Genomic DNA, 22,143 nt, shown 5'->3' on the forward strand with positions numbered 1-22,143 from the left:
ATAATATTATCCTCAGATCTTATATTGTCAAACATAGACAATTTCTGGATATAAAGAAAAAGAGTATCAACATAATCTATCCAAATGAGAAGAACAAAAATAAATTTCCACAAAGTCTATATCCAGCCAAGCAGGTACCTTCATTGAAATGGATTTGCCTGCTCTCTTTATCAATATGAGATGGGGGAAAAAAAATTCTGCAAGATGTGCAGCTCTAGCAACCTAAATTTTAAAAGCAAGACCTTTTGGAACATCCTACTACCAGGACACACACTAATTAATCCTTCTTATTTTCTACATTTATACTTTTAAACTAAAAAGCCCTGTCACAACGAATCCTGGGTCACTTTATGAATCAACAAAAATTGCGTTTCCTGAGCTGAACTGTGGCAGTAATATCTTTCAGCAATATTTCTATACTTTAAATCATTTTCTATCTAATCCTTAATCAGACTATAACACTAGCTACAATTCACTATTTTCCAGAAAAGTCGGTTAACCAAGAATTTAATGAATTCTTAGCCCTGAAACTAGACCAAGTCCTGTGGAGACTATTTTCTTTCCTAAAAAGTGATGTACAGCTGCAAATACCAAACTTACCCAGATTTGCTGTCATGGATTCCAAATCTGCTATTAAACCCGGAAGCTGCTGCAGCTGCTCCTGCAACTCGATCAGGCTCGTCGTCTTCTTCTCCCAGTGCGCAGAGAGCATAACCACCTCACTGTCCACCAGCTGCAACACAGGCGAGAGGGCACAGGGAAACCCTAAGTGCACAGGAATTGCAGGCAGTGTGAGGAGATTCAGTCCATGTGGGTTTTAACAATCCTCTCCTGAGTACAGAAGTTGTTTTCCTTTTCAGAAAGGAACCCACTTCATATTCAATACAGGAAACCTCAAATTACTGCTTGTATCAGTGCATCTTACCCTAGAGAATGGAGTTCAAAAATGACCTTAGAGATTACTTCTAAGTATACCCTGTTTTTAAGGAAACTATTCATTAGAAAATCCAAACCTAGAAAAAAATAAAACAAAAAATTACCACTAACAATAGAGAGAAAATAAAAACAAATCCAAAACCTAATTATCAGGCAATTATTTGCTCTACAAAAGGAATTCTTAGGAAAATTCTTCAGTGCATTTTGAATATACTATGATGAATTTACATTTAAATAGGAACACTTCTCACATAAAGGTAAATGGTTCTGTACATTAAAGAATTACTGGGCAAATGGTCAATTCCAGAAAAAGAAGAAAAGGATTAAGTTAACAAAGAAGGAACTGAGATGTAAAAAGTCATAATAACAGGGTTGAGAGATGTCAGCCTAGTCTAAGATAATTCTTACTTCTTTTCTAAAGAAAATAACAGGCATCAGTTTCTCCCAGACAATTTCAGTGTTAACGTGGTGGGAGAGGAAAGGACCTAGAATAAGATGTAGAAGGAGCAGGAGAGGTTGTGGACCAACAATAAGCAAGAATTATGAGAAACACCCAAATCCTATACAATAAAAATAAATGTTCCAAAATCCACTGTTTAACAGAAGAAAATACATTTGAGTTTTATATACAAAATCAGAGTTCACAGTTAAAAAGGAGAAGATAATTTACAGTTTTCAAGACTAAGATTCTTCAAGAATTAAAATCTGAATACAACGGACTCTAAATATTAATAAAATAGGAAAGAAATTTAGAGAAATGAATATATCAAAATAAGATGCAAAGTTATTGCATGTGGTGCTTTGTTTTTTGGGGGTTTTTTGGTACTGGGGATCAAACTTGGGACCTTGCACTTGTGAGGCAGGCGGTGGAACCACTGAGCCAAATCCCTGGCCCCTTGTTTTCGTATTTTAATACAGCAGGAATCCACAAGTGGAATACAGAACTGAGCTATAACATAAATCCTGTTTTTCAGACAGCACTGAGGAATAAATGTGCCATCTCTCAAGTTCAGGCCCCACCTGACACCAGACTTTACACAAAGCACTTCTTTTTGGGGGAGGAGGGGAGATGGGGTCTTGCTGTGTTTCCCAGGCTGGCTTCAAACTCCCGAGTTCAGCTGAGTGTGGTGGCACAGGAGGAACATGGTGGCACTGGAGGTGCGTGCTGAGGCAGGAGGATATCCGAGAGTCCAAGGCCAGGCTGGGCTACAAAGCGAGACCTTGTCTCAAAAAAACCAAAACCAAAACAAACTTGTGGGTTCAAATGATCCGCGTGCCTCAGCCTCCTGAACAGCTGGGATCACAGATGTGTGCACCCCTGTGCCCAGCTTCATTAGCACTGTGTACGTAAAGGTGCCTGCAGTCAACAAGTCTTTATAAAAATTTCTGGAAATAGCTTTAAAAATACTGAACGTGCTAAGAGATACAGCTGTTTTGCAATGAGGAGACAATGGTTTGAAAAAAGGATCTTGCGTCACAACAACTCACTTCTAACATTCAACCAGCGTCTTTAGGACAGCTTAATATACTTAACCTAGCGTACAGCATATCTTTTAGAAAGCATGTTAAATCTTCCTCTGGCTAATTAGGTAATATCTGAAAAATCTTAAACAATTCTTAGATATTAACCATTTCTCACTAAAAAAGTACAACATATTCAAGTATTAAAACTGAACAACTGGGTGGGGTTTAACTCAATGGTGGAACACTTCCTCAGCATAGGAGAGGCCCTTGGTTCACAATCCCTGCCACTGCAAAATAAAGAAAGCAAGCAAGCTTAATGACTTTGTTTGTACTTTCCACAAAACTGTATAAATTACATTCTGAATATAGAACAAAAGCTACTTTTTATAGGGTTCTTGTGAGGGGACAAAGAATATATCAGAATGCACTAAAATATTTAATTTAAAAGAATGAGGGTGAGTGGACTCTTTAACATAATGATCAATAATTATACAATAATCCACAAAAACTGCTAAGCAATTTGCACATTATGTCATTTAAACCACACAGCAACTCTGTAAACCAACAATATTACCCTTTCTCATTTACAAATGAAAAGATAGATACAACGAAGCTAAATCCCTCCCCTAAGGACAACGGTAGACCTAGATTCAATTCCAGGGAATTGGACAATAAGCTCATTCCTTTAATTAACATACTGGGAGTTGCGCTACAGGGGTATATGAAAGGAAATCTAGCAAAATCTGACAATCTAGCAAAAGAAAGCATTCTGAAACTTTACTGCTACTGTCTCATTTTACTATTTGTAACTTTTTAATTTAATAAGAAATAATCTCCAGAAATTCAACTGTTTTCATCTCTAAGTAAACAGCTCTAAATAAATGCAGCTTCAACACCAGGAGTACAAATTTAAACCACAAGACAAAGGCAAAGTATTTCATTCCTAAATTCCTTCTAGTCCACTAAGGTTAGGAGAAAGGAGAAAATCTGCCAGAAATATCAACACTTGACAGTATGGATAATACTAGCACCTTGCTGTGTATGTTACGTTTGGATCTTAACTGGCTACATGCCTACATGCCTACATGTTAAAGGCTTGGTCCCCATCTGTGGTGCTCCTGGGAAGTGGGGCCTCTGGCAGGAAGTTAGGCCAAGGGCTGGGGGTGCCCTTGAAGAGGGTATTAGAACCCTAGCCTTTTGTCTTCTCTTTAATACTTGAGGTTGATCCCAGGGGCTTTGCATTGAGCTACACCCCTAGTCCCCTAGTCCTTTATTTATTTTTCATTTGGAGACAGGGTCTCATTAAGTTGCCCAGGCTGGGCTTCAACTTGCAATCTTCCCTCCTCAGTCTCCCAGAGTGCTGGGATTGCAGGCATGACCACCATGCCTCCCAGCCCCTTTCTTGTGTGTCCCAGCTGCCAGGGGATGAACAGACCTCCACTGCCACATGCTTCCCCCCATGTACTGCCCAAGGCAACCAGGCCAGGCAGCCATGGACTTAAACCTCTAAAACCCTGAATCAAAACGAATCCTTCCTCCTTATAAGTTAATTATCTCAGATATCTGATCACAGCAATGAATGTCTAACAGTATAAAACTCCACAGTTCAGAACTCGGAGGTTGCAGTTCGATTGATTTCTGAATAACTTTGGTCACCAGAATAAGTGGGGCTATTCCAAGTTACAGATGAAGAAACAGAGAGAAATGAAGTTATTTGCCACAAGATCAAAATAATGTTAGTGTGGCAAAGATGAGAAAAGAGGATTTCCAGCACCCGCTTCAGTTCACTTTCCATCCTAGAGGAAATCCGCCTGAAGACAAAGAAGTGAAAGAGTGTGATTCAACTGGCTTACATATCAAACTGTTAGACTTGAGAGTTCATTTTGAAGATGAGTATTTTGCAATAGCAGTAACTACAAGGAAAACACCAGAAGTCTAACTTCAGAAAACTGTCCTTAGAGTCTAACCTCTAAGTCATTATTAACTATTCACTTGGAGATTGCTAAGTGAGAAAAAGAATCAAAGAAATCAAAGAACTTGTTTAGACAAGGCCTAGGCAACAATGTTACCACTTGTTTTATAAGATACTGTCTCAATTCTTTTTTTTTTTTTTTGTGGGGGGGCGGGGATGGACGACTCAGGACTTTGTGCTTGCCAGGCAGGTGCAGCGCCACTGAGCTACAGCCCTGGCCCAATACTGTCTCGACTATAAGACTTCATACTAAGAATATGCTTTAAAGGGCACTAGCCATCCATAAGTGTATTTGCCTGGGAACCAAATAAATTAAAGAATGTATTTATGTTAATATGTTAATAAATTAAAGAATGTATAACACATACACCTATTCTGTGTTTCATAGCTTCATCATGAGGCACGTGAGCGTATCCAGTGTACCTCACTGCTAGATGCTGACACTCCCCTTTTCAGTTATTTCTAAGAAAAATGCTAACACCTAAATTTCATCATATATATTCCTGTGCTCTATACAACGATTACAGCTTCCACTAATTTAGGCAGATGGTAAAGAAAGTCAGTCTAAATCAACTAAAAGAATCATAAAAATAAAGAAATGGGGTTTGATTGACATCAAAAGCACAGAATATTTGATCTTGGGTAATAATGCTTGAAGCATGTCAGCTTGAAGATGACAGCTACTAGATAGAGCGTTTTGATTTGGGATAACAAAATTAATTGAAGTTTGATTGTGGTTATAGTTGTACAACTCTGTCAATGTGCTAAGATCTATTGAATTTCACATTTTAAGTAATTGTGTGGTATGCAATTTTTTAGTGTAATAAAGTTGCTTTATTTTTTGAAACAATGCTTTAGGTGTGTGTACTAAATAATTTTCATTGCAAGTTACTTTTATTCATTATATACTCTATATGTAGCACCTGAAAAGTCTGTCTTCTAAGTGAGTATTCAAGTCACTGAAATTTTTATTTTTTTGCTAAGCAAATTAAGGATTTTAGGTACACAAGCTGTTGTCCAAATAAGAAGAAATTCTAGGGCCAGGCATGGTGGTGCATGCCTATAATCCCAGCATTCTTAGAGGCTGAGGCAGGAAGATCACAACTTCAGGTAAGCCCAGCCTAGTGATTTAGGAAGACCCTGTCTCAAAATTTTTTTTTTATATTAAATTCTTTTATTGGTACATTGTAGGTATACAACACAATTACATTTCTCATTGGGAATTGTACCTTTACATAATGCATCTTGGTTCTTATTTTTTTCCCATTCCTAGCCCTCCCTTCATGCCCTCCACCCTTCCCTATTTACAAAGACTTTATTTCCATGTTTTCCATTTATCAGCATTTTTCCTTTCCCTTCTTTCCTTTCCCCTGCCCCTCCCACTACCCCTACCCCTTTGGACCTTTTCTTCCTATTTGGCATTATCGATTATTCATTCTAATCATTGGTACATTTTAGGTATACAATGTAATGACATTCATCATTGGAAATTTGCACCTTTACATAGTCTCTCTTGGTTCTTATTTTTCACCCTTGCCCAGCCCTCCATTCAATCCCTCCATACCTCCCTATTTACAAAGATTTTGTTCCTATTTTTCCATTTTCTCATATTAATCCCATTCCCTTCTATCCTTTCCTCTAGCCCTCCCACTTCCTTCCCCTTTGCCCCCTTTCTTCCTATTTCACATTACCTATTATACATTTAGTCCTTATTTACACTTTCAGTTTCTCACACCAGAGAAACTATTTAGAATTTATTCATGTGTGTCCTGTTTATTTCACTTAAGAGTATCGCCTCAATGTGCATCCACTTAGCTATAAATGTCTCTAATTTCTCATTTTTTATGACTGAGTAGTACTCCATTTTATAAAAAAACCACATTTTCTTTATCCAGTCTCCAGTTGATGGGCATTTGGGCTGTTTCCAAGTTTTAGCTATCACAAACTGTGCTGCTATGAACATGGGCACACATATATCAGTGTGGTATGATCCTTTTAATTCTTTGGGGAAGATCCCCAGCAGTGAAATAGCAGGGTCAAATGGGACTTCCAGTCCTAGTTCTTTGAGGTATCTCCATACTGATTTCCACAGTAGTTGCACCAGTCTAAACTCCCACCAGCAGTGGAGCAGGGTTCCTCTTTCCCCACAGCCCCGCCAGCATTTGCTATTGGTTCATTTCATGATAGCAGCCATTCTTTCTGGAGTGAAATGGAATCTCAGCATTGTTTTCATTTGCATCTCTCGAATGACCAGTGATGTTGAACATTTTTTCATGTATTTATTTGCTACTTCTACTTCTTTGTCTGAGAAATGTCTGTTCATTTCAGATGCCCATTTTTGGATTGGGTCTTTAAATTTGGGAGGTCTGATCTTTTTAAGTTCTTTATAGATTTGAACCTGTCTCAAAATTTAAAAATAAAAAAAGAGGTCGGGAGGCAGCCCAGTGCTAAAGGCCCTAGGTTCAACCCTCAGTACCACCAACACAACAAAAAAGGAATTCTTAAAGAGTAAGCAGAATGGAATTACATCTTATAATTCACATATACTGCAAAACCATCAAACTCCAGCACAAAACATTACACCTAGATGAATCGAATATTTACCTGAATAAGTTATGAACACTCCAGCCCAATTAAACTATATTATCCAACTGAGAAACTGTACAAAGTGTGCTTTATTCGAGGAGTTTCACAATTAACTATGAAATTCTAGATATCCTGTACACTTTCAAAGGACTAGCTAGCATTTAACATTCAAAAAGGGAATTCTACCACAGGCACAAGATTAGCTCACTGATTACCTCTCCAGCACTGGCACATTCTTTGGCTCTTCTGTGAAGTGCAGCCCAGGTATCTTCATACCTAAAAGAATCAAAAAATAATTCAAAATGCAAATATATATCAAGAAAAAAAATTATTTACAGATGAATCTCACCAGGTGTGATGGCGCATGTCTATAATCCCAGGACTCAGGAGGCTGAGGCAAGAGTACTGTTTCGAGTTAAAATCACAAATAAATGATGAAAAAAATGAAGAAACCATATTCATAAAACAATAATTTACTTGCTGAATTATTAAACATTTTCTCCATGTACCAGTGCAACTAGTGGAAGAGTTCACAATATAGGTAAGAAAATAAATATGCACATGATTACCTTCTAAGGTAGACAAAGAAAAGTGCTAATTATAAAGCACTAGAGCTATAGGAATATACTTTTTTTGGTGATACTGTACTAGGGGTTGAACCCAGAGCCTTGCACATGCTAGGCCAACAGTCTGCCATGAGCTATATCCCCAGATGCAGGAGACTAATTCTTAACCTTGGTGTGCTACCCTGGTTAACAAGTTATGATTCAGAGGCCAGAGGGGAGATGGCAGATGGGAAGCACCAAGAATATCTCCCAGCATGGACCACAACAGCTATGATAGAGCCTGCCTGATGAAACTGGCGACTACTGAAGGCTTGCAATTTCTAGGGGAAGGCCTGGATGGAAAACTGACATTAATTTTGGTCAATTTCAGCACTTAGCACAATAGCACAACCGGTCCTCCTCCTCTCCAACCCCAGGGCAGACAGCCACGCACTGGTTCCCAAAGCAGTTTCCAAGTTGCTTGTGGGGGCTGGGGATGTAGCTCAGGGGCGCCGAGCCTGCCTGGCAAGCACAAAGTCCTGAGCTTAATCCCCGGTACCAAAGGGGGAAAAATGAAAACCCAAGTAGCTTGTGGGAGCCAAGGCTGACGGTAAGGAGTCTGTCCTCCAATTACTGGGGATCTGTGCCCTAGTCACTCATTGTTGGCTCTGATCAGAGAAATGCAGACACACAGGCAGCTGCTGGTATAAATCCCTGTCCTTCCTGCTAAAGAGACTTTCAATGGATTTAATTTAAAAGACCAGTGCCTGGTTTTTGTCCCCATTCATGTTTCTCTTTCTCCTTTTTGGAAGCCAGACATTTAAAAACTAGGACATTCAAAAGCATCCACATATATGGGGGAATCTAGAAAGTCATCACACAAGTCCAGTGAAAGGTACAGGGTCAGGAAAGACTGAGGCAATCACAGCTTTACACCTCAAGCAGAACACCAGCACAGAGACTGCAACAATCAAAAACCAATGGAAAACCTGGGAAATGGGGGGAAATCTGATCTCCAGTGTGACCGTGGCTTGTCATTCAAATGTCCAGTTAAAAAAGTCACAAGGCAGGCAAAAAAACAGGACAGCATGGTCCTTTCAAATGAAAAAATGAATTGACAAAAAACATTCCTGAAAAAGACCAGGTGATGAGTTTACTACAAATTTCAAAACAACAGGGGTGGGGGTGTAACTCAGTGGTAGAACACTTGCCTAGCATGCTTAGACCCAGTACCGGTGGAAAAAGACTGTAACTGAAATGAAAATTACCAGAGGGATTTGATCAGGCAGAAGAATTAGCATGCTTGAAGATGGGACAACTGCCATCAGTTTGAGGAACAGAAAGAAAAAAGCTTGAGGAAAATGAACAGAGCCTAAGGGGCCACTATCAACAGGGACAGACACGTGGCATGGAGTCCCACGAAGAGAAGAGATTGTGGAAAACTGCATAGCAGCTCCTCAAAAACCTAAAAATTGAATTACCCTATTATCCAGCAACTTAGATTCTGGGTATAATCCCCAAAGAACTGAAAGCAGGATCTCAAAAAGATACATATACACGCATGTGCACAGCAGCATTGTTCACAATAGCCAAAAGGCACAAACAACCTGTGACAATTGACAAATGAATGAAAAAAATGGGACGTATACAGCTACAGTGGGATATTATTACTCAGTCTGAGCAAGAAAGGAAATCTGGACACATGCAACAACATCGATAAACCCTGAAAACATCATGCTTAGCGAAATACGCCAGTCACAAAAAAACAAATACAGTACTATATGATTTCTCATCTATGAGGTCTAGAGTGGTCAGATTCATAAAGAAAGTAGAATGATGGTTGCCAAGGCCTTTCGGGAAAGAAGGAATCAAGAAGTGGTAGTCAGTGGGTATCATTTCAGTTTTGCCAGCTGAAAAGATTTCTGAGGGTTGGATATACAACAGTATGAAATATACTTAGCACTATTAAAACTACACTTAAAAATGGTTAAGATGGTAAATTTGATGTTACTTTTATTTTACTAGAATTTTCAAAATTAAAAAATATATGACCTAGAGGGTCATTATTTAAAATGGTTTTCCTTTCGCCTATTAGTTCCACTGAGAAAAAAAAATCATTTCATGCAATGTATGCACATATTATAGGCACTTTCCTATGGTTGTAAACTTTTCATAATGTCATAAAATACATCCCTACCCTAAAAGATTACCACGCATGAGTCTACACCTCCAAAACAAACCTTTCAATGAAATTAAGTTCATTCCAGCTAAGTCACTAGAGAAAATAAAAAATAAAATATAAACAAACAGTATAGCGTTGGTTTTTACTACTGATCCTTTCATTTTCACTTATGTTCTTTACCTAACCAAGCAGGAAATTACTACCAAAATATACTTTCATTTCAGAGAAGAAAAACCTCCAGACTGGGCAATCATAAAAAGAAATACAACTAAGAACTAGAAAAGGGAAAACACAGATAGCAGTTACTCTGCATAAATGAATACAGATAAAAGCAACTATCTGCTACTGCACAGCTCTGTCAGCTGTCATGTTATAAAACACAACTTCACGTAGCAACATACTTAAACCATATACTCATTTTTCATCATTGGTATAAATTATATATCACAAAAGTCACTCTTTTAAAGTATCTAATTCAATAGTTTGTAGTACAACCACAAAGTTGTAAAACGATCATACTATCTCAGTCTAAAACATTTTCATTCCCCAAAAAGAAACCTCTATCTCTTACAGCAGTCACTACCCTCCAAATCCTAGTAACTACTAATGTACTTTTTTCTCTCTACAGATTTGTCTGTCTGGACACTTCATATAAATGGATTCATATGTGACCTTTGGTGGTGGCTCCTTTCATATTTTAATGTTTCATCCACTATATAGATGATACACATTGTGTTTATTCATCAATTGATGGACACAGGCTCTTTCTACTTTTCGGCTATTATGACTATAACCATGCACAATTAGGTAAGAGTTTTACATGGATATATGCTTTTAATTCTCTTGGAGTCAAATAAAAATTCTCTTTAATTCTCTGAGGTCACATGATAATTTCACATCTAACTTTTTTTTCTTGGTTTGAGACCGGATCTCACTATGTAGGCAAGGCTGACTTCGAACTTGGGCTCCTCCTGCCTCATCCTCCCAAATGCCAGGATTACAGGTACGCACCCCGACATCCAGCTATGTCTAAGTTTCTGAGAAACTACTAAATTGTTTTCCAGAGTGGCTACACCGTTGCACATGTGTTAGTAAGTGTGTAGTGGTATCTCATTGTGCTTTTTTGTCTGTTTTTGAGACAGGGTCTTGCTACATAGTTCAGGCTGGCCTTGAACTCCCTATGTAATCGAGGCTGGCCTCCAACTCACAACTATCCTCCTCCTAAGTGGTGGGATTACAAGCATGCGCCACCATGACTGGTTCTGGGTTAATTTGCATAAATGCCTACTTAGATCTTTGTCTAGTTCTTCACTGGACTGCCTCCACAACCCCCCACCGACACTACTGAGGATTGAACCCCTAAGAACTGAGCTACATTCCTGGCTCTTTTTGTTACTTTTTATTTTGAGACAGGGTCTCTATAACTCATTAAATTGCCCAGGCTACACTCTTATGAAGTCTCTTGCATCAGCCTACCAGAGTACTGTAATTATAGCCATACACCACCATGCCTGGCTAGTGGGTGGTGTTTTTACTAGTGAGTTACAAAAGTTCTCTATGTATTCTGGATAAAGCCCTTTCTCAAATATATGACCTGCAAATATTTTCTCCCATTCTGTGGTGGTTGCTTTTTGTTTGTTTTGGTTCGAGACAGGGTCTTGCAATGTAGTTCAGGCTGGTCTTGAACTCACTGTGTAGCCCCAGGATGGTCTCAAACTCTCAGCCATCCTCCTGCCTCAGCCTCCAGAGGGCTGGGACTATAGGCCTGTGCTACTGTGTCTAGCCTTGATGGTGTTCTTTGAAGTACAATAGTGTTTAATTTTGGTCCTTGTCCAATTTACCTATTTTTTTTCTTCTGTTGTTTATGCATTTGATATCATGTCTAAGAAAACTGTATCTTCTAATACTAATGCATGTCAACAGGAATGAATTAGAAAATAACTGGTGGAAAATTAAGAGTCAAAATAAGAAAACGAATTATTAAGAACTCAAGTTCAGAGTCAATTTTCTTGCAAAGAAATCATATATAACAAATACATATAATAAAGTACCAACTAGTAAGTGCAATAATGATGTACCTGTCTAAAGTCTGAATGGCCTTGGTACTAACCAGTGAAAAGGAAAAAAGTAAACAATTTCCAAGCACTATAACAAGGTAAAATTTGGTAATCTTTAAAATTATAAAATATTTTTAGACATGTTGGAAGTGTAATTTGCCTTCTAAAGGAAAACACTTACCTGCTAAGTAATTCTAGTCCAGCAGAGTACTTTGGCAAATACGGAACAGTCCTGCCAAAAGAAACACTTATTTTATTAAAACCATTTCTAATTTAGTCAACTTAAAAGAAGTTACATATAAGAATTCTGTCACTGGCAACTGTAAGATATTTTGAAACAACTAATGACAATTTATCTAAACTTTTAGAAAAATATATTATTTCTGAGTTAATGTACTGCAGAATTTCAACTGTCCCTTTGTCCCGCAGACTTGTTTTGAGTACACAATAATACAACAAGCAGGTTAGCACCATGCTAGATCAAGAGAATAAATATGCACGATCAAGGCGCACCATCTCTGGGTTGGAAGTGAGATTTGGTCACACGCTTTGCTTTCCAAAAGTACTGGGGAAAACCCACTATTCTCGCGTTTTCATAATAAAACAGGTAGCACAGCTCAAGAAACTCACGTGCCAGGTCCTGTTTCATTATTCATCTGCTTCTCAATAATGCAAGCCTTCTACACTGGTCTTAGAATACAAATTTCAAAAGTTAACTGTGATCAAACAACAGCTATCTGTTGTCTAAAAGACAAAACACTTCATGAGTTTTTTCAGCCAGGGGACAATTTTATCAAAAAAATTTCCTGTTACAAATTTAGAATCAAATTGTTTTGTAGTCAGATGTACTGTACTCAATCGATCTAAAACCTATAGAGTAATTTTACAACCAAATGTACAACCAAAAGTTGTACGCAATTCAATTTATGTTAAATTAAAATCTTAGCATGAGCTTACCTGGGTTTGCTTTTGACTTTCACTTCTCTGGACTTGTCACTTAAAGTCTTTAGCCTATAATTCAACAAGCATAAAATGTATTCTTACAGGTCAGGAGATGTTCAACCACAAGTTTTCACAGTTTTCAATTTTTACAATTCTAGGTGGCATAAGCTAATTTTTTAAAAGCAGAATTAAGCACCTCTAAGGCAACAAATATCTGAGTGTTTACTATGTCAGGCACCATAAATGGAAAATCGGTAGTAATTTTTATTTTTATTTTTCCAAAATCTCTTAAGAAACAATTGCTAAATGTCACAGTAAAACAAAACAAAACAAAATAAAAACTTTGTGTTATGGCTTGAATTTAGATGTCTTCCTCAAACCTCATGTGGTCATAGGTGGGGCTTTTTCAGAGGTGGCTGGATCTAGAGTGTGTGAAGCTGGAAGTGATTCATGGTGCAGTGCTAGGACCAAAGACACTAGGATTAAGGGTGCGAGTGCTACCTGCCCTAAGTAGCCTGGATAAGATATAAGGAATACAAAAAGCTGTAGTCTTCCCTTGTTGCTTTGCTACCTTGTGCCCTCCATGAACTGTTTCTTCTCTGTGTTGCCCCTCTGCCCTGCCACCCTGCCTTGGAGTCAGCCAACTATGAGCTGAAATTTCTACAAAGCGTAAGGTAAATAAACCTTTCCTCCTTTAACTTTGGGTGTTGGGTTTTTTGTTTTTTTTTTTTCTGTCTCAGCAATGAGAAAAGTAAGACAATCTGATATCCTTAGAAAAAATAGTGGTTCACATAAGTGAACTTGAGAGTTAACACAGGCAAATATACAAAATAAAACAGCATACCTTGCTAAGTACATACTATCCCAGGCACTCAAACATCTTTAATCACCGACATTAAAACTTTAATTAAAAAAGAGCTTCCTAAAATACACTCCAAATTTTTCCCATTAAAAGGATCTGGTGTAGCACATTTAGTGTTCTCTGATAACCCTGGGTTGTTATTATAAACACCTGGCTGCAACTTGCTTTGCAGGCAGACAGAACTTTCCTCAGGTGCTTTGACCTAAGAGTGTGATTTCATTTGCTAACCTGAAACCAATCCCTGGTGGGTTTGTGTTTATTTGGCCGCTTACGTCTAGTTCTAAATTTCCTGTCTTTGCTATTGGTCAGCTGGTCATCACAATCACATACTGCTTCTGCTAGCTATTTGCTCTACCAGCCTCCTTCCCTTCTATATGCTGTTTTTAAATGATTAGACCAGACAACAAACTGAGTACAACTGCATATATAAAATTCACAGTCTCTTCCAAACATAAAGTATGAGGTCCACAGACTAATTTGTCTTCCCTGGCCCAGTTTTCAGTTGACTGTAGACTCTTCAGATAATAGAGCTTGCCAATAAGTGAATGAGATTGTGAGATTATGAGACAATCTCAGAAAATGAGATAATGATGTACACGTTCTTTTAAATTAATCCAACAGATACCCACATCTATAGAGATGGCGTTCCTTCCTCAAGGCGCTTCACTGCCATCAGCCAGAACCTGCTCTAAGGCACGGGCTTACTCTGGAATGAATGCCTCACCGCTGCACTGTACAGATCTATACATGCACACCCTGCCCCAGGTGTCTTTTGTGTCAATAACGCCTAACCAAGCACAAAGGGATTTCTGACCAAATGTTTTGTCTAACCAAATTGGAATTCCAATTTTGTGCAAAGAATTTTATAAAAAGCATTGATGAGATTCATTGCTCATGAGATTCAACAATTCTTGAATATAAAACTAATCTGTATATCTCTCTAGGTGAGTCTAGGAAAGAACATAAAAATCTCATCCATCCTAGAGAAACAATATAAATCTCCAAGCTTATCTTGGAAACCAGTAAATCCAGTTTAAATAATGATTAAACAAAAGCTGGGGAAAACTACTTTCATAGCCATGCTGTACAATTTCTATTCCAAAGTCTGAGAAAGGAATTCAGCCGTTCCAAGTCAGGTAGGCCCTTCCCAGGACAGTTAGACACAGGAGTGCATCACACCCAAAATGCTCCTGGGATTCCGTGCTTTGAGACAGTGCTACACAGTCAGGTGTGAAAGGGAATTGCTAGGATCCTTTCTGGACCACTCTTATCATAGCACCTAGCAAATCTCTAGGGTGGCATTTCAAATGCGCATTTCTAAAATAAACCTGTGATTTCTCAATTGTAACAGACCCAGTTTGGGACTCTCCCTTTTACCCGCAATGAAACAAAAGGAAAAAAACAGTTTGGAATAATAGGGGAAAGGATGTTACAGGAAGCTGAAAATAAACCAACCCGCTAGAAGATTCCATGAGAGTTTCCGCATGTGGCTCCTCAACAACCATCTATTTTAAAAATTGGGCTTTAACCACATGTAATGTGTGGAACTTACGTGATGTGGATTTGAACAAGCCAGCTGTAAAAAGATATTTCTAAGAACCAAGAAAATCTGATTATGGACTGGATAATTGATACAATCAAGGAATTAGTGTTAATTTTGTTAGCTATCATACTGGCATTGATGTAATAATTTCTTTTTCAGTAAAGCAAGTGGATGTACAAGAGGCTACGTCCGAGGTTCACTTTATAAATTAAAGGAAAGACAAAGCAAATGTGGGAATATCTGAAAATTGCTCTGAGTAATGGTACTGGAGCTTGACCCCAGGGCCTTCGCACTGAGCACCTTATTTTGAGACAGGGTCTGGCTAAGCTGCCCAGGTTGTGCTGAATTTGCCATCCTCCTGCCTCAGCCTTCCACTGCTGGAATTACAGAGGTGTGCAACCACACCCAGACGCTTTATATGCGGTAAGCGCTTAAGCATTTGCGAGTTTGCTACTATTTAATAGTAGCACGTTTAACATCTTTCCGGTAAGGAATTTAAAACAGTAGGACTGAGCCGCCCTCACCATCCCAAAGGAATCGTAAACTAAAGGTGACAGATCCCTTACAAAGGTGACACCTTTCTAAAGTAACGAAGAACATGAATTAAGCATTAATGACAATAGTGACACAGCGCTCGCTCATCAATCCTCTCCACAGTTCCTTCAGGACCACCATTATCCTCATTTTATAGCTGCAGACACTGTGAAGACTGAGTAACTCGGAGAAATCCGTCAGCACGAAAGTAGCAGAGCCTGCGTGAAGAGTGTGGCAGCCTGGTGCCAGATCTCGTTCCCCAACTCGGCCGCACATTGGAATCACCTGGGAATCTTGACTCCACGCCTGGACACGCTAGTGTCTGAGCTGGCCCGTGGGACCTGGGGATTGTGAAAGGCCAAAGCTGGGGAGCTCTGGGTCACAGGGCATTCATGGCACTGCCACAGTTCGGTCGCTCCGTTTGCCCAGTTCCGCCCCTGAGGCGCAGTGCAGTACCAGGGCAAAGGCAGAGAGGCCAAGGGGACGCGGGCAGCCTCGCCAGGTTAGGCCGCCAAGCCCGGTCCCCGGGGATTCCCGAGCCGGCAGGTGTCCCAGGGCGCTGGAGGGACGCGGCGGCGGGGCCAGAGTCCCATGGAGGAGCGGGAGGGTCCCCGCATCCCAGGGTGCGAGCCGGGGCCAGCCGGGTGACGCCAAAGTTACTTTGTGCCGCCGAAGCACCGACGCCGGGAAGTTCGTTACTTTCCTCGGCGCGGCGGGACAGGGCGATGCGGGGCGCAGGCAGCAGTAGTCAGGGGCGTCCCGGGCCACAGCGCCCGTGGGCCCCTTCCGGCCGCCCACCGTGTACCCACCCGGAGGTGAAATCCTGCTGCACGCTCAGCAACCGCTCGCGCAGGGTCTCCAGCATCGCCGCCGCCTGAGCTGCGTCGCCTCCCCTCCGGCCTCGCACTGCACCGCCTCGGCCGCCTCCCTGGGCCCCACACCTACCACCCCCACGCCCTCCCGCACGCACGCCCACTGTCGGCCCCGGCCCCGCCCCCGGCACGGCTCTTGCCCCACACCGAAGCCAACGCCTTCCGCATTCCCGCCCCCGCCGGCCGCGCGCCCTTGCCGCGCAGCCGCAGTGGGGAAAAGGGGGCGGAGTTCCCTTTCAGCGGAGCAGGCGGGAGCTCTTCTGCCTTTTTGCCAGCACCAGCTGGGCGCTCTCTGTTTTCCTCTTTACAATGGATGGAGCCTGGTGAAAGTGTAATTTAAATAGTGGGCTCCTGGGGGAGACGCTCTTTTTTTTTTTTTTTTACACTTTGGAAGCGGTTGTGCCCTTATAACCGACCATTTCTTGGATTTAAGGTCTGGAGTCTGATTCTCCAGACTGACTTGGGGTCATGCAACCATTCCAAACCTCGGTTTCTTCATGAATAAAACGGTAGTAACAACCAACTGTCTCGACAGGCTTTCTTTCTACTGTCTTAAACCTACGCCCGCTATGTTTTTGTCCCTTCCCACCAAAGATCACCGACTTCCATGTTGCCAGGATTGCTTATTATTTCTCTGGCCTGCTCTTTTTCTAGACCTGTCAGTTGCTGTCATCCTATTCTTAAGACGCATCCTTCTCTCACTTTTCTTCCTTCCCTTTCATCTCTTTTGTACAAACAGCAGCTCCCAAGACCACATCCCCAGCCTCCAGCTCCTCCAACCTGTGCTCTATCCTAAAATAATCTGTCCACCTGTAATTTCCACCAAGGCGCCATGACACCCACATCTCTACCTTCATCCCTATCTAACCCTTCTCTCTTACATTCACACCAGTTGCTTCCCCAATATCCAACAGGCACCTCAAACCCAACATACACAAAATTGAGGAACTCATAGCATATTCACCTTCTCACCTGTTCTTCTCCAGTCTTTATTTTTATTTAATTTTAGTTTTGGGGTCCTGGGGATTGAAACCAGGGCCTTTATACTGAGCTGCATCCCTAGCCCTTTAAAAAAATATATTCTGAGACAGGGTCTGCCTAAGTCGCTAAATTGCCCAGGCTGAGCACAAATTTGCAGGCTTCCTGCCTCAACCTCTCAGAGTGCTGGGATTACAAGTGTGTACCATAGCGCCTGGCTTCTAGTCCTTTTCGTTTCAGTAAAGAACTTCTCTGTCCACCAGCTTGCTGGACTTAAGACACTTGAAACTCCCGGTGGTTCTTTTCCTCCTCCGTTTTAATCCACCAAGTCCCATCAACAATTTTGTCTGTACTTTGTCCAAATTTACTGTAATTAGCCTAATACAAGTCAACATCTTCTTTCACTAGGAACACCAGCATTTGTCCCCGCTTTTACACTTTCACGGTCCACCCCCATTATCCATCCTTTACCCACACAGGAGAGAATTATTTTAAAGATCAATCACATTGGTCTCCCTTAAAATCCTTCAATTGCATCCTTTACACTTGGAATAAAATTCAAACTCCTTACTGTGGCTTAGAAAGCCCTAAAACTTGAAATCTTTCTAATGCCTTCAAATAGAATACTACTTACCTGGCATGTCTTTGACATATGAACCATAGTAGCCTTTGGGGTCCTTGAAAATTTGAGGTGCATTTTCACCTTGAGGACTTACAAGTTTTTCTCCAAACTGCCCGGCAACTGACTCTTTACATCCCTTTAGGTTTTTCCCAACCAAATTGTCCACCAAGTGACTTCCTATCATATGCCTTAATTCCTCAATTAGTGCACATCATACACATTAAAATGTATTTAATTAGGTAAGTAAAAAAGTTATTTATTAATTTCTGTGCAAATTTATTTTAAAACCAGGGCTGAGGTTGGAGTAAGGCAAGCAAGATACTTCACCTACAAGATTTAACAGAGAGCCAAAAAGCTGAGTAATAAAATAACATTTTAATGCAATATTCTTAAAATGTAGAATTGTGAAAGAATCTGTGATATATAAAATATCAAAATTTAAATGAAGACAAGTTCTGATAGGGCTGGGATTGGAGGAACTAAATGAGGTGACTGTTGCTCAGCTCTGTATTCCCAGCACTGAAACAGAATGGTGTATAGTAGACACTCAATAAATATTGATTGTTCTCTTGCAGGAATTAAATAAGATAAAGTACTGGCTTAGGGATGTCAAACGTCTCTTCCCCACTCTTGATGTTTTCTTCCATGGGAGGAAGCATGTGTGGTGGTAAAACACTCCCAGCTTTTCCAAATGGCCAAGAGGTGGGCTTGGTGATTAATGAGCTGGAGTAAGAAGCTCAGTCCTACCCCATTTTTTCTTTTTTGGGTACAAAGAGACCAGCTGTAGAAAGAGGCTGCCCAGGTGACCCATTCCTTTTTGTGAGTGGGTATGCAAATCTTCACCTGAGTGCAGTATTATGATAGGAATGCTGCTGGGGTGCCTATAAAAATGTGCTTCACCAGCTCTGTCAAAAACAGAAATGATGTTTTTGTCTCATTATGCTGACCCTATTGTCTTATTGCTGTGTTGATTTAGACAAGAAAGATGCCTACTGAACACTTCTACTGCCCAGAAATAGTACATACCACAAAGTAAGTAACCAAATGGTCAAATCAAAAGAAGGGGCCTTAGTATCTAGTCAGTTGATTTTTCCCTCCCTTTTGGATTTTTGAGACAGGGTCTCACTATGTAGTTCAGGTTGGCCTTGAATTCACTATGTGGCTGAGGCTAGCCTTGAACTCTTGGTGATCCTCCTGCCTCAGCCTCTTGCCTGCTGGGATTTTAGGCATGCAACACTATACCTCACCCTTTTTTTTTTTTTTGTATTTTGTCAATTTGGAAACCACAGATATTAGGATTATTAAATCTATTTTATTTTATTCAATTAAACCCTTTTAATCATAAGTTTTCAATTGGCTATGTTTCATGGGTTCCAACATAAAACCAAATCTGCAAGAAAAAAAGAAAAAAATGTTGCCTGTTGCTAAAAAATAGCTTTACTGGTAATGCAATCATTTCTATCTTATGAACATTCTTAATCATGTCTAGTAAGTCCAAGAACGAAGCTTTTAAAAAGTGCTAATGAGACACAATCTAACATGTACAAATGAAAGTAAATCTTAAAAAAATAAAATTAGAGAAAAAATGACTACTCTTTCCCTGAGTTATTTAGGAGAGTAGAGACCTAGCGTTGCAGGCTGTGACATACTGTGTTAACAAAAATCAGCCAGAAAGTAGAAAGATTGGCAAAACAAAAAACAAAGTTTTAAAGTACAGTTAGAGAGCCAACATCAATATGTATTAGAGGCCCAATTTTAACCCGAGTTGGGTGAGACCTAATTTGAGAGCTCATTAGCTGAGTACAAGAAACTGTTTTGTGATAAGGCTTTTGGTTCCAGTGCCAAAGTTGCTGAGAGGCTCCCTCCGATAAAGTCAACATCAACATCAGTGTCACCTGGGAATGTGATGCGAACATAGTCTCTCAGGCCCTGCCCAGACCTGCAATCTCAGTATTTTGGGGGGCTGAGGTAGAAGGATCACAATTCTGAGCCCAGCCTGGGCAATTTAGTAAGACCCTGAAGGGCTGAGATTTGGCTCAGTGGCATTGTGCCTGCCTCGAAAGTGAAAGGTCCTGAGTTTGATCCCTGGTATTAAAAAAAAGAAGAAGAAAAGAAGAAAAAAAGACCCTGAAGACTCTGTCTCAAAATAAGAAATTTAAAAAGGGCTGGGGATGTAGCTCAGAGAAAAAGGCCCTGGGTTCAATCCCCAGCACTGCCCAAAACAAACAAACAAACTCCCTGAATGATTTATATTCATATTAACATGATATGAGAAGAATTTCTCCATGACACTCAATAGACTCAATGGAGTCAATAGAGTCTCACTATAGACAAAGTGCTAAGTGAGGATTTGATGGAATTAGACCTCTGAAGGTAGATGTTACTAAAGAAAAGGCTGTAGAACCCAGAATATTTCCTACCATGTCACTGTCCGAGGTCTTTCAGAGTAATTAGAAAGGCACTATAGCCCTTTGAGTGGCAGGAAACTTAAATTTGCAAAGTAATTAACTTATTTGTGATTTTTAAAGCTGACATGTAAACATTTTTGGTCTTTGTAATTTTGAAGAGTTTAAAGATGCCAGAAGAATCCACGTAAAGGCTGTGTTTCTTGAAATGTAATGATAAGCATAAGATAAGCTAGATAAAGCTGGCAAGACAATGTCTGTATGGCATTTTGAGAAGGAAGGCAGAGACCAGATGAAGGGAACTGGAGGAGGGGGAATGCTATGCAGCGGAACACAGATAGAGTGCAGCTGTGGAGCGCAGGAAGGCGGTGGGGAGAGGGCCTCAAGGCCCAAAGACAGAAGCTAAAAGGCCAAGAAGGCACCTGCTGTCCAGCGTGAAATACTGGACAGCAAAGTTGGGAATGAGGATTTGACTTGAGCAAAACTAGAAGAACAGTAAAAGGCATCTCCACTGCATTTACTTGTGTTCTAAATTTTCATCCCACTAAAGTAGACCCCTAACCTTGTCTTTTTGCTCAGATGAAAAGAGGTACTATACCATGCATGAAAGGATGAAACCTTGTACTCTTTGTTAATCAATTTCATCCATGATATCTATATTACAATGTAATCTATAAAGTATTCATAAACAACCAAATGACTCCATATATCAAAGAGTAGGGACCCTATATGACAAGGAGACCACAACCTGCACTTGTACCAATAAAGCATTTCCCCCAGAGAAAGTGTAACTCCAAGAATACATCTTCGGGACCACTATAGCATAGAAATACCTTTGAGTGGGAGAACCTAATAACATACTGAAACTCTTTGAGAAGAATTAGGAACAAAAAATGATTAAGACAATTATTATCTATAGTACAGTTCCAGCTTAATCCAGACAGGAAGGAAAGCCCTAATAATTGAGCATTATTAACTAAAATAATTGATAATTATAGTTGCAGTTGATGATTCTTAAGCCTGGCTGTGTCTTTGAATCGCATCAGGAATATTTTTAATTAGCAATGCCTTGGCTAAATTTGGAGCTTCTGATTTGACTGGTCTGAAGCAACACCTCGTCCATACTGTTTAAGACCTTTCCAGGTATCTTAGCCACTTTTTCATTACTGGGACAAAATACCTGACACCCACAATTTAAAAGAGGAGAGGTTTATTTTGGCTCCTGTCCGATGGCCAGGAAGCAGAACAAAGGGAGGATTCAGGGAGGGAGACCTCATCCAGGTCCCTCCCCTATTCACTGACCCCTAACCAGGCCCTACCTCTAAACAGCACACTTATCTGCTGCTGAACTCATTAGTGGATGAATCCACTGATAAGTGTAGCACCCCATGATCTAATCACCTCCCCAAACTTCCCCTTTGAGCTCATGAGAGTTCTGGGGATCATTCTAGAGCTAAGACAGAACATCAGGTGATTCCTATGGGCAGCTAGGGCTGCAGACAACTGAGCCAACCACAGAGCCTGAGCTGCCCTACAGGGGAAGGAATAGAAGCATTTGCTAGAACAGTTCAGGACCCCAGAATCCATGAATCCACTCTCAATTTCAGAGGTCAAGGTTGTTCAGAGGCTCATCAACTTACAAA

At 40.3% G+C, this 22,143-nt stretch overlaps 1 protein-coding gene across 4 annotated transcripts in view; it reads right to left on the reverse strand.

Moving 5' to 3' along the window:
• Dtnbp1 (dystrobrevin binding protein 1) overlaps positions 1 to 16,701 on the reverse strand; it is a 110,274-nt gene extending 93,573 nt beyond the window's left edge. Inside the window, exons 1-5 of one of the 4 annotated variants that reach the window (XM_021260622.2) lie at positions 15,909 to 16,701; positions 12,700 to 12,753; positions 11,924 to 11,974; positions 7,174 to 7,234; positions 601 to 733 (exon numbers count right to left, since the gene is read on the reverse strand). In XM_021260622.2, the coding sequence (XP_021116281.1) occupies positions 601 to 712 (112 nt within the window). In that variant the 5' untranslated portion in view covers positions 713 to 733; positions 7,174 to 7,234; positions 11,924 to 11,974; positions 12,700 to 12,753; positions 15,909 to 16,701. The remainder of the gene's footprint in view (positions 1 to 600; positions 734 to 7,173; positions 7,235 to 11,923; positions 11,975 to 12,699; positions 12,754 to 15,908) is intronic. The other 3 variants (XM_004847656.4, XM_004847653.4, XM_004847657.4) reach the window with 3 other exon arrangements.
• Between the last annotated feature and the right edge of the window lie 5,442 nt (positions 16,702 to 22,143).

The sequence above is a fragment of the Heterocephalus glaber genome, unplaced genomic scaffold, assembly GCF_053883595.1.
Source record: "Heterocephalus glaber isolate CG9 unplaced genomic scaffold, H.glaber_assembly_v1.0 deba00001472, whole genome shotgun sequence".
Classification (NCBI taxonomy): domain Eukaryota; kingdom Metazoa; phylum Chordata; class Mammalia; order Rodentia; family Bathyergidae; genus Heterocephalus; species Heterocephalus glaber.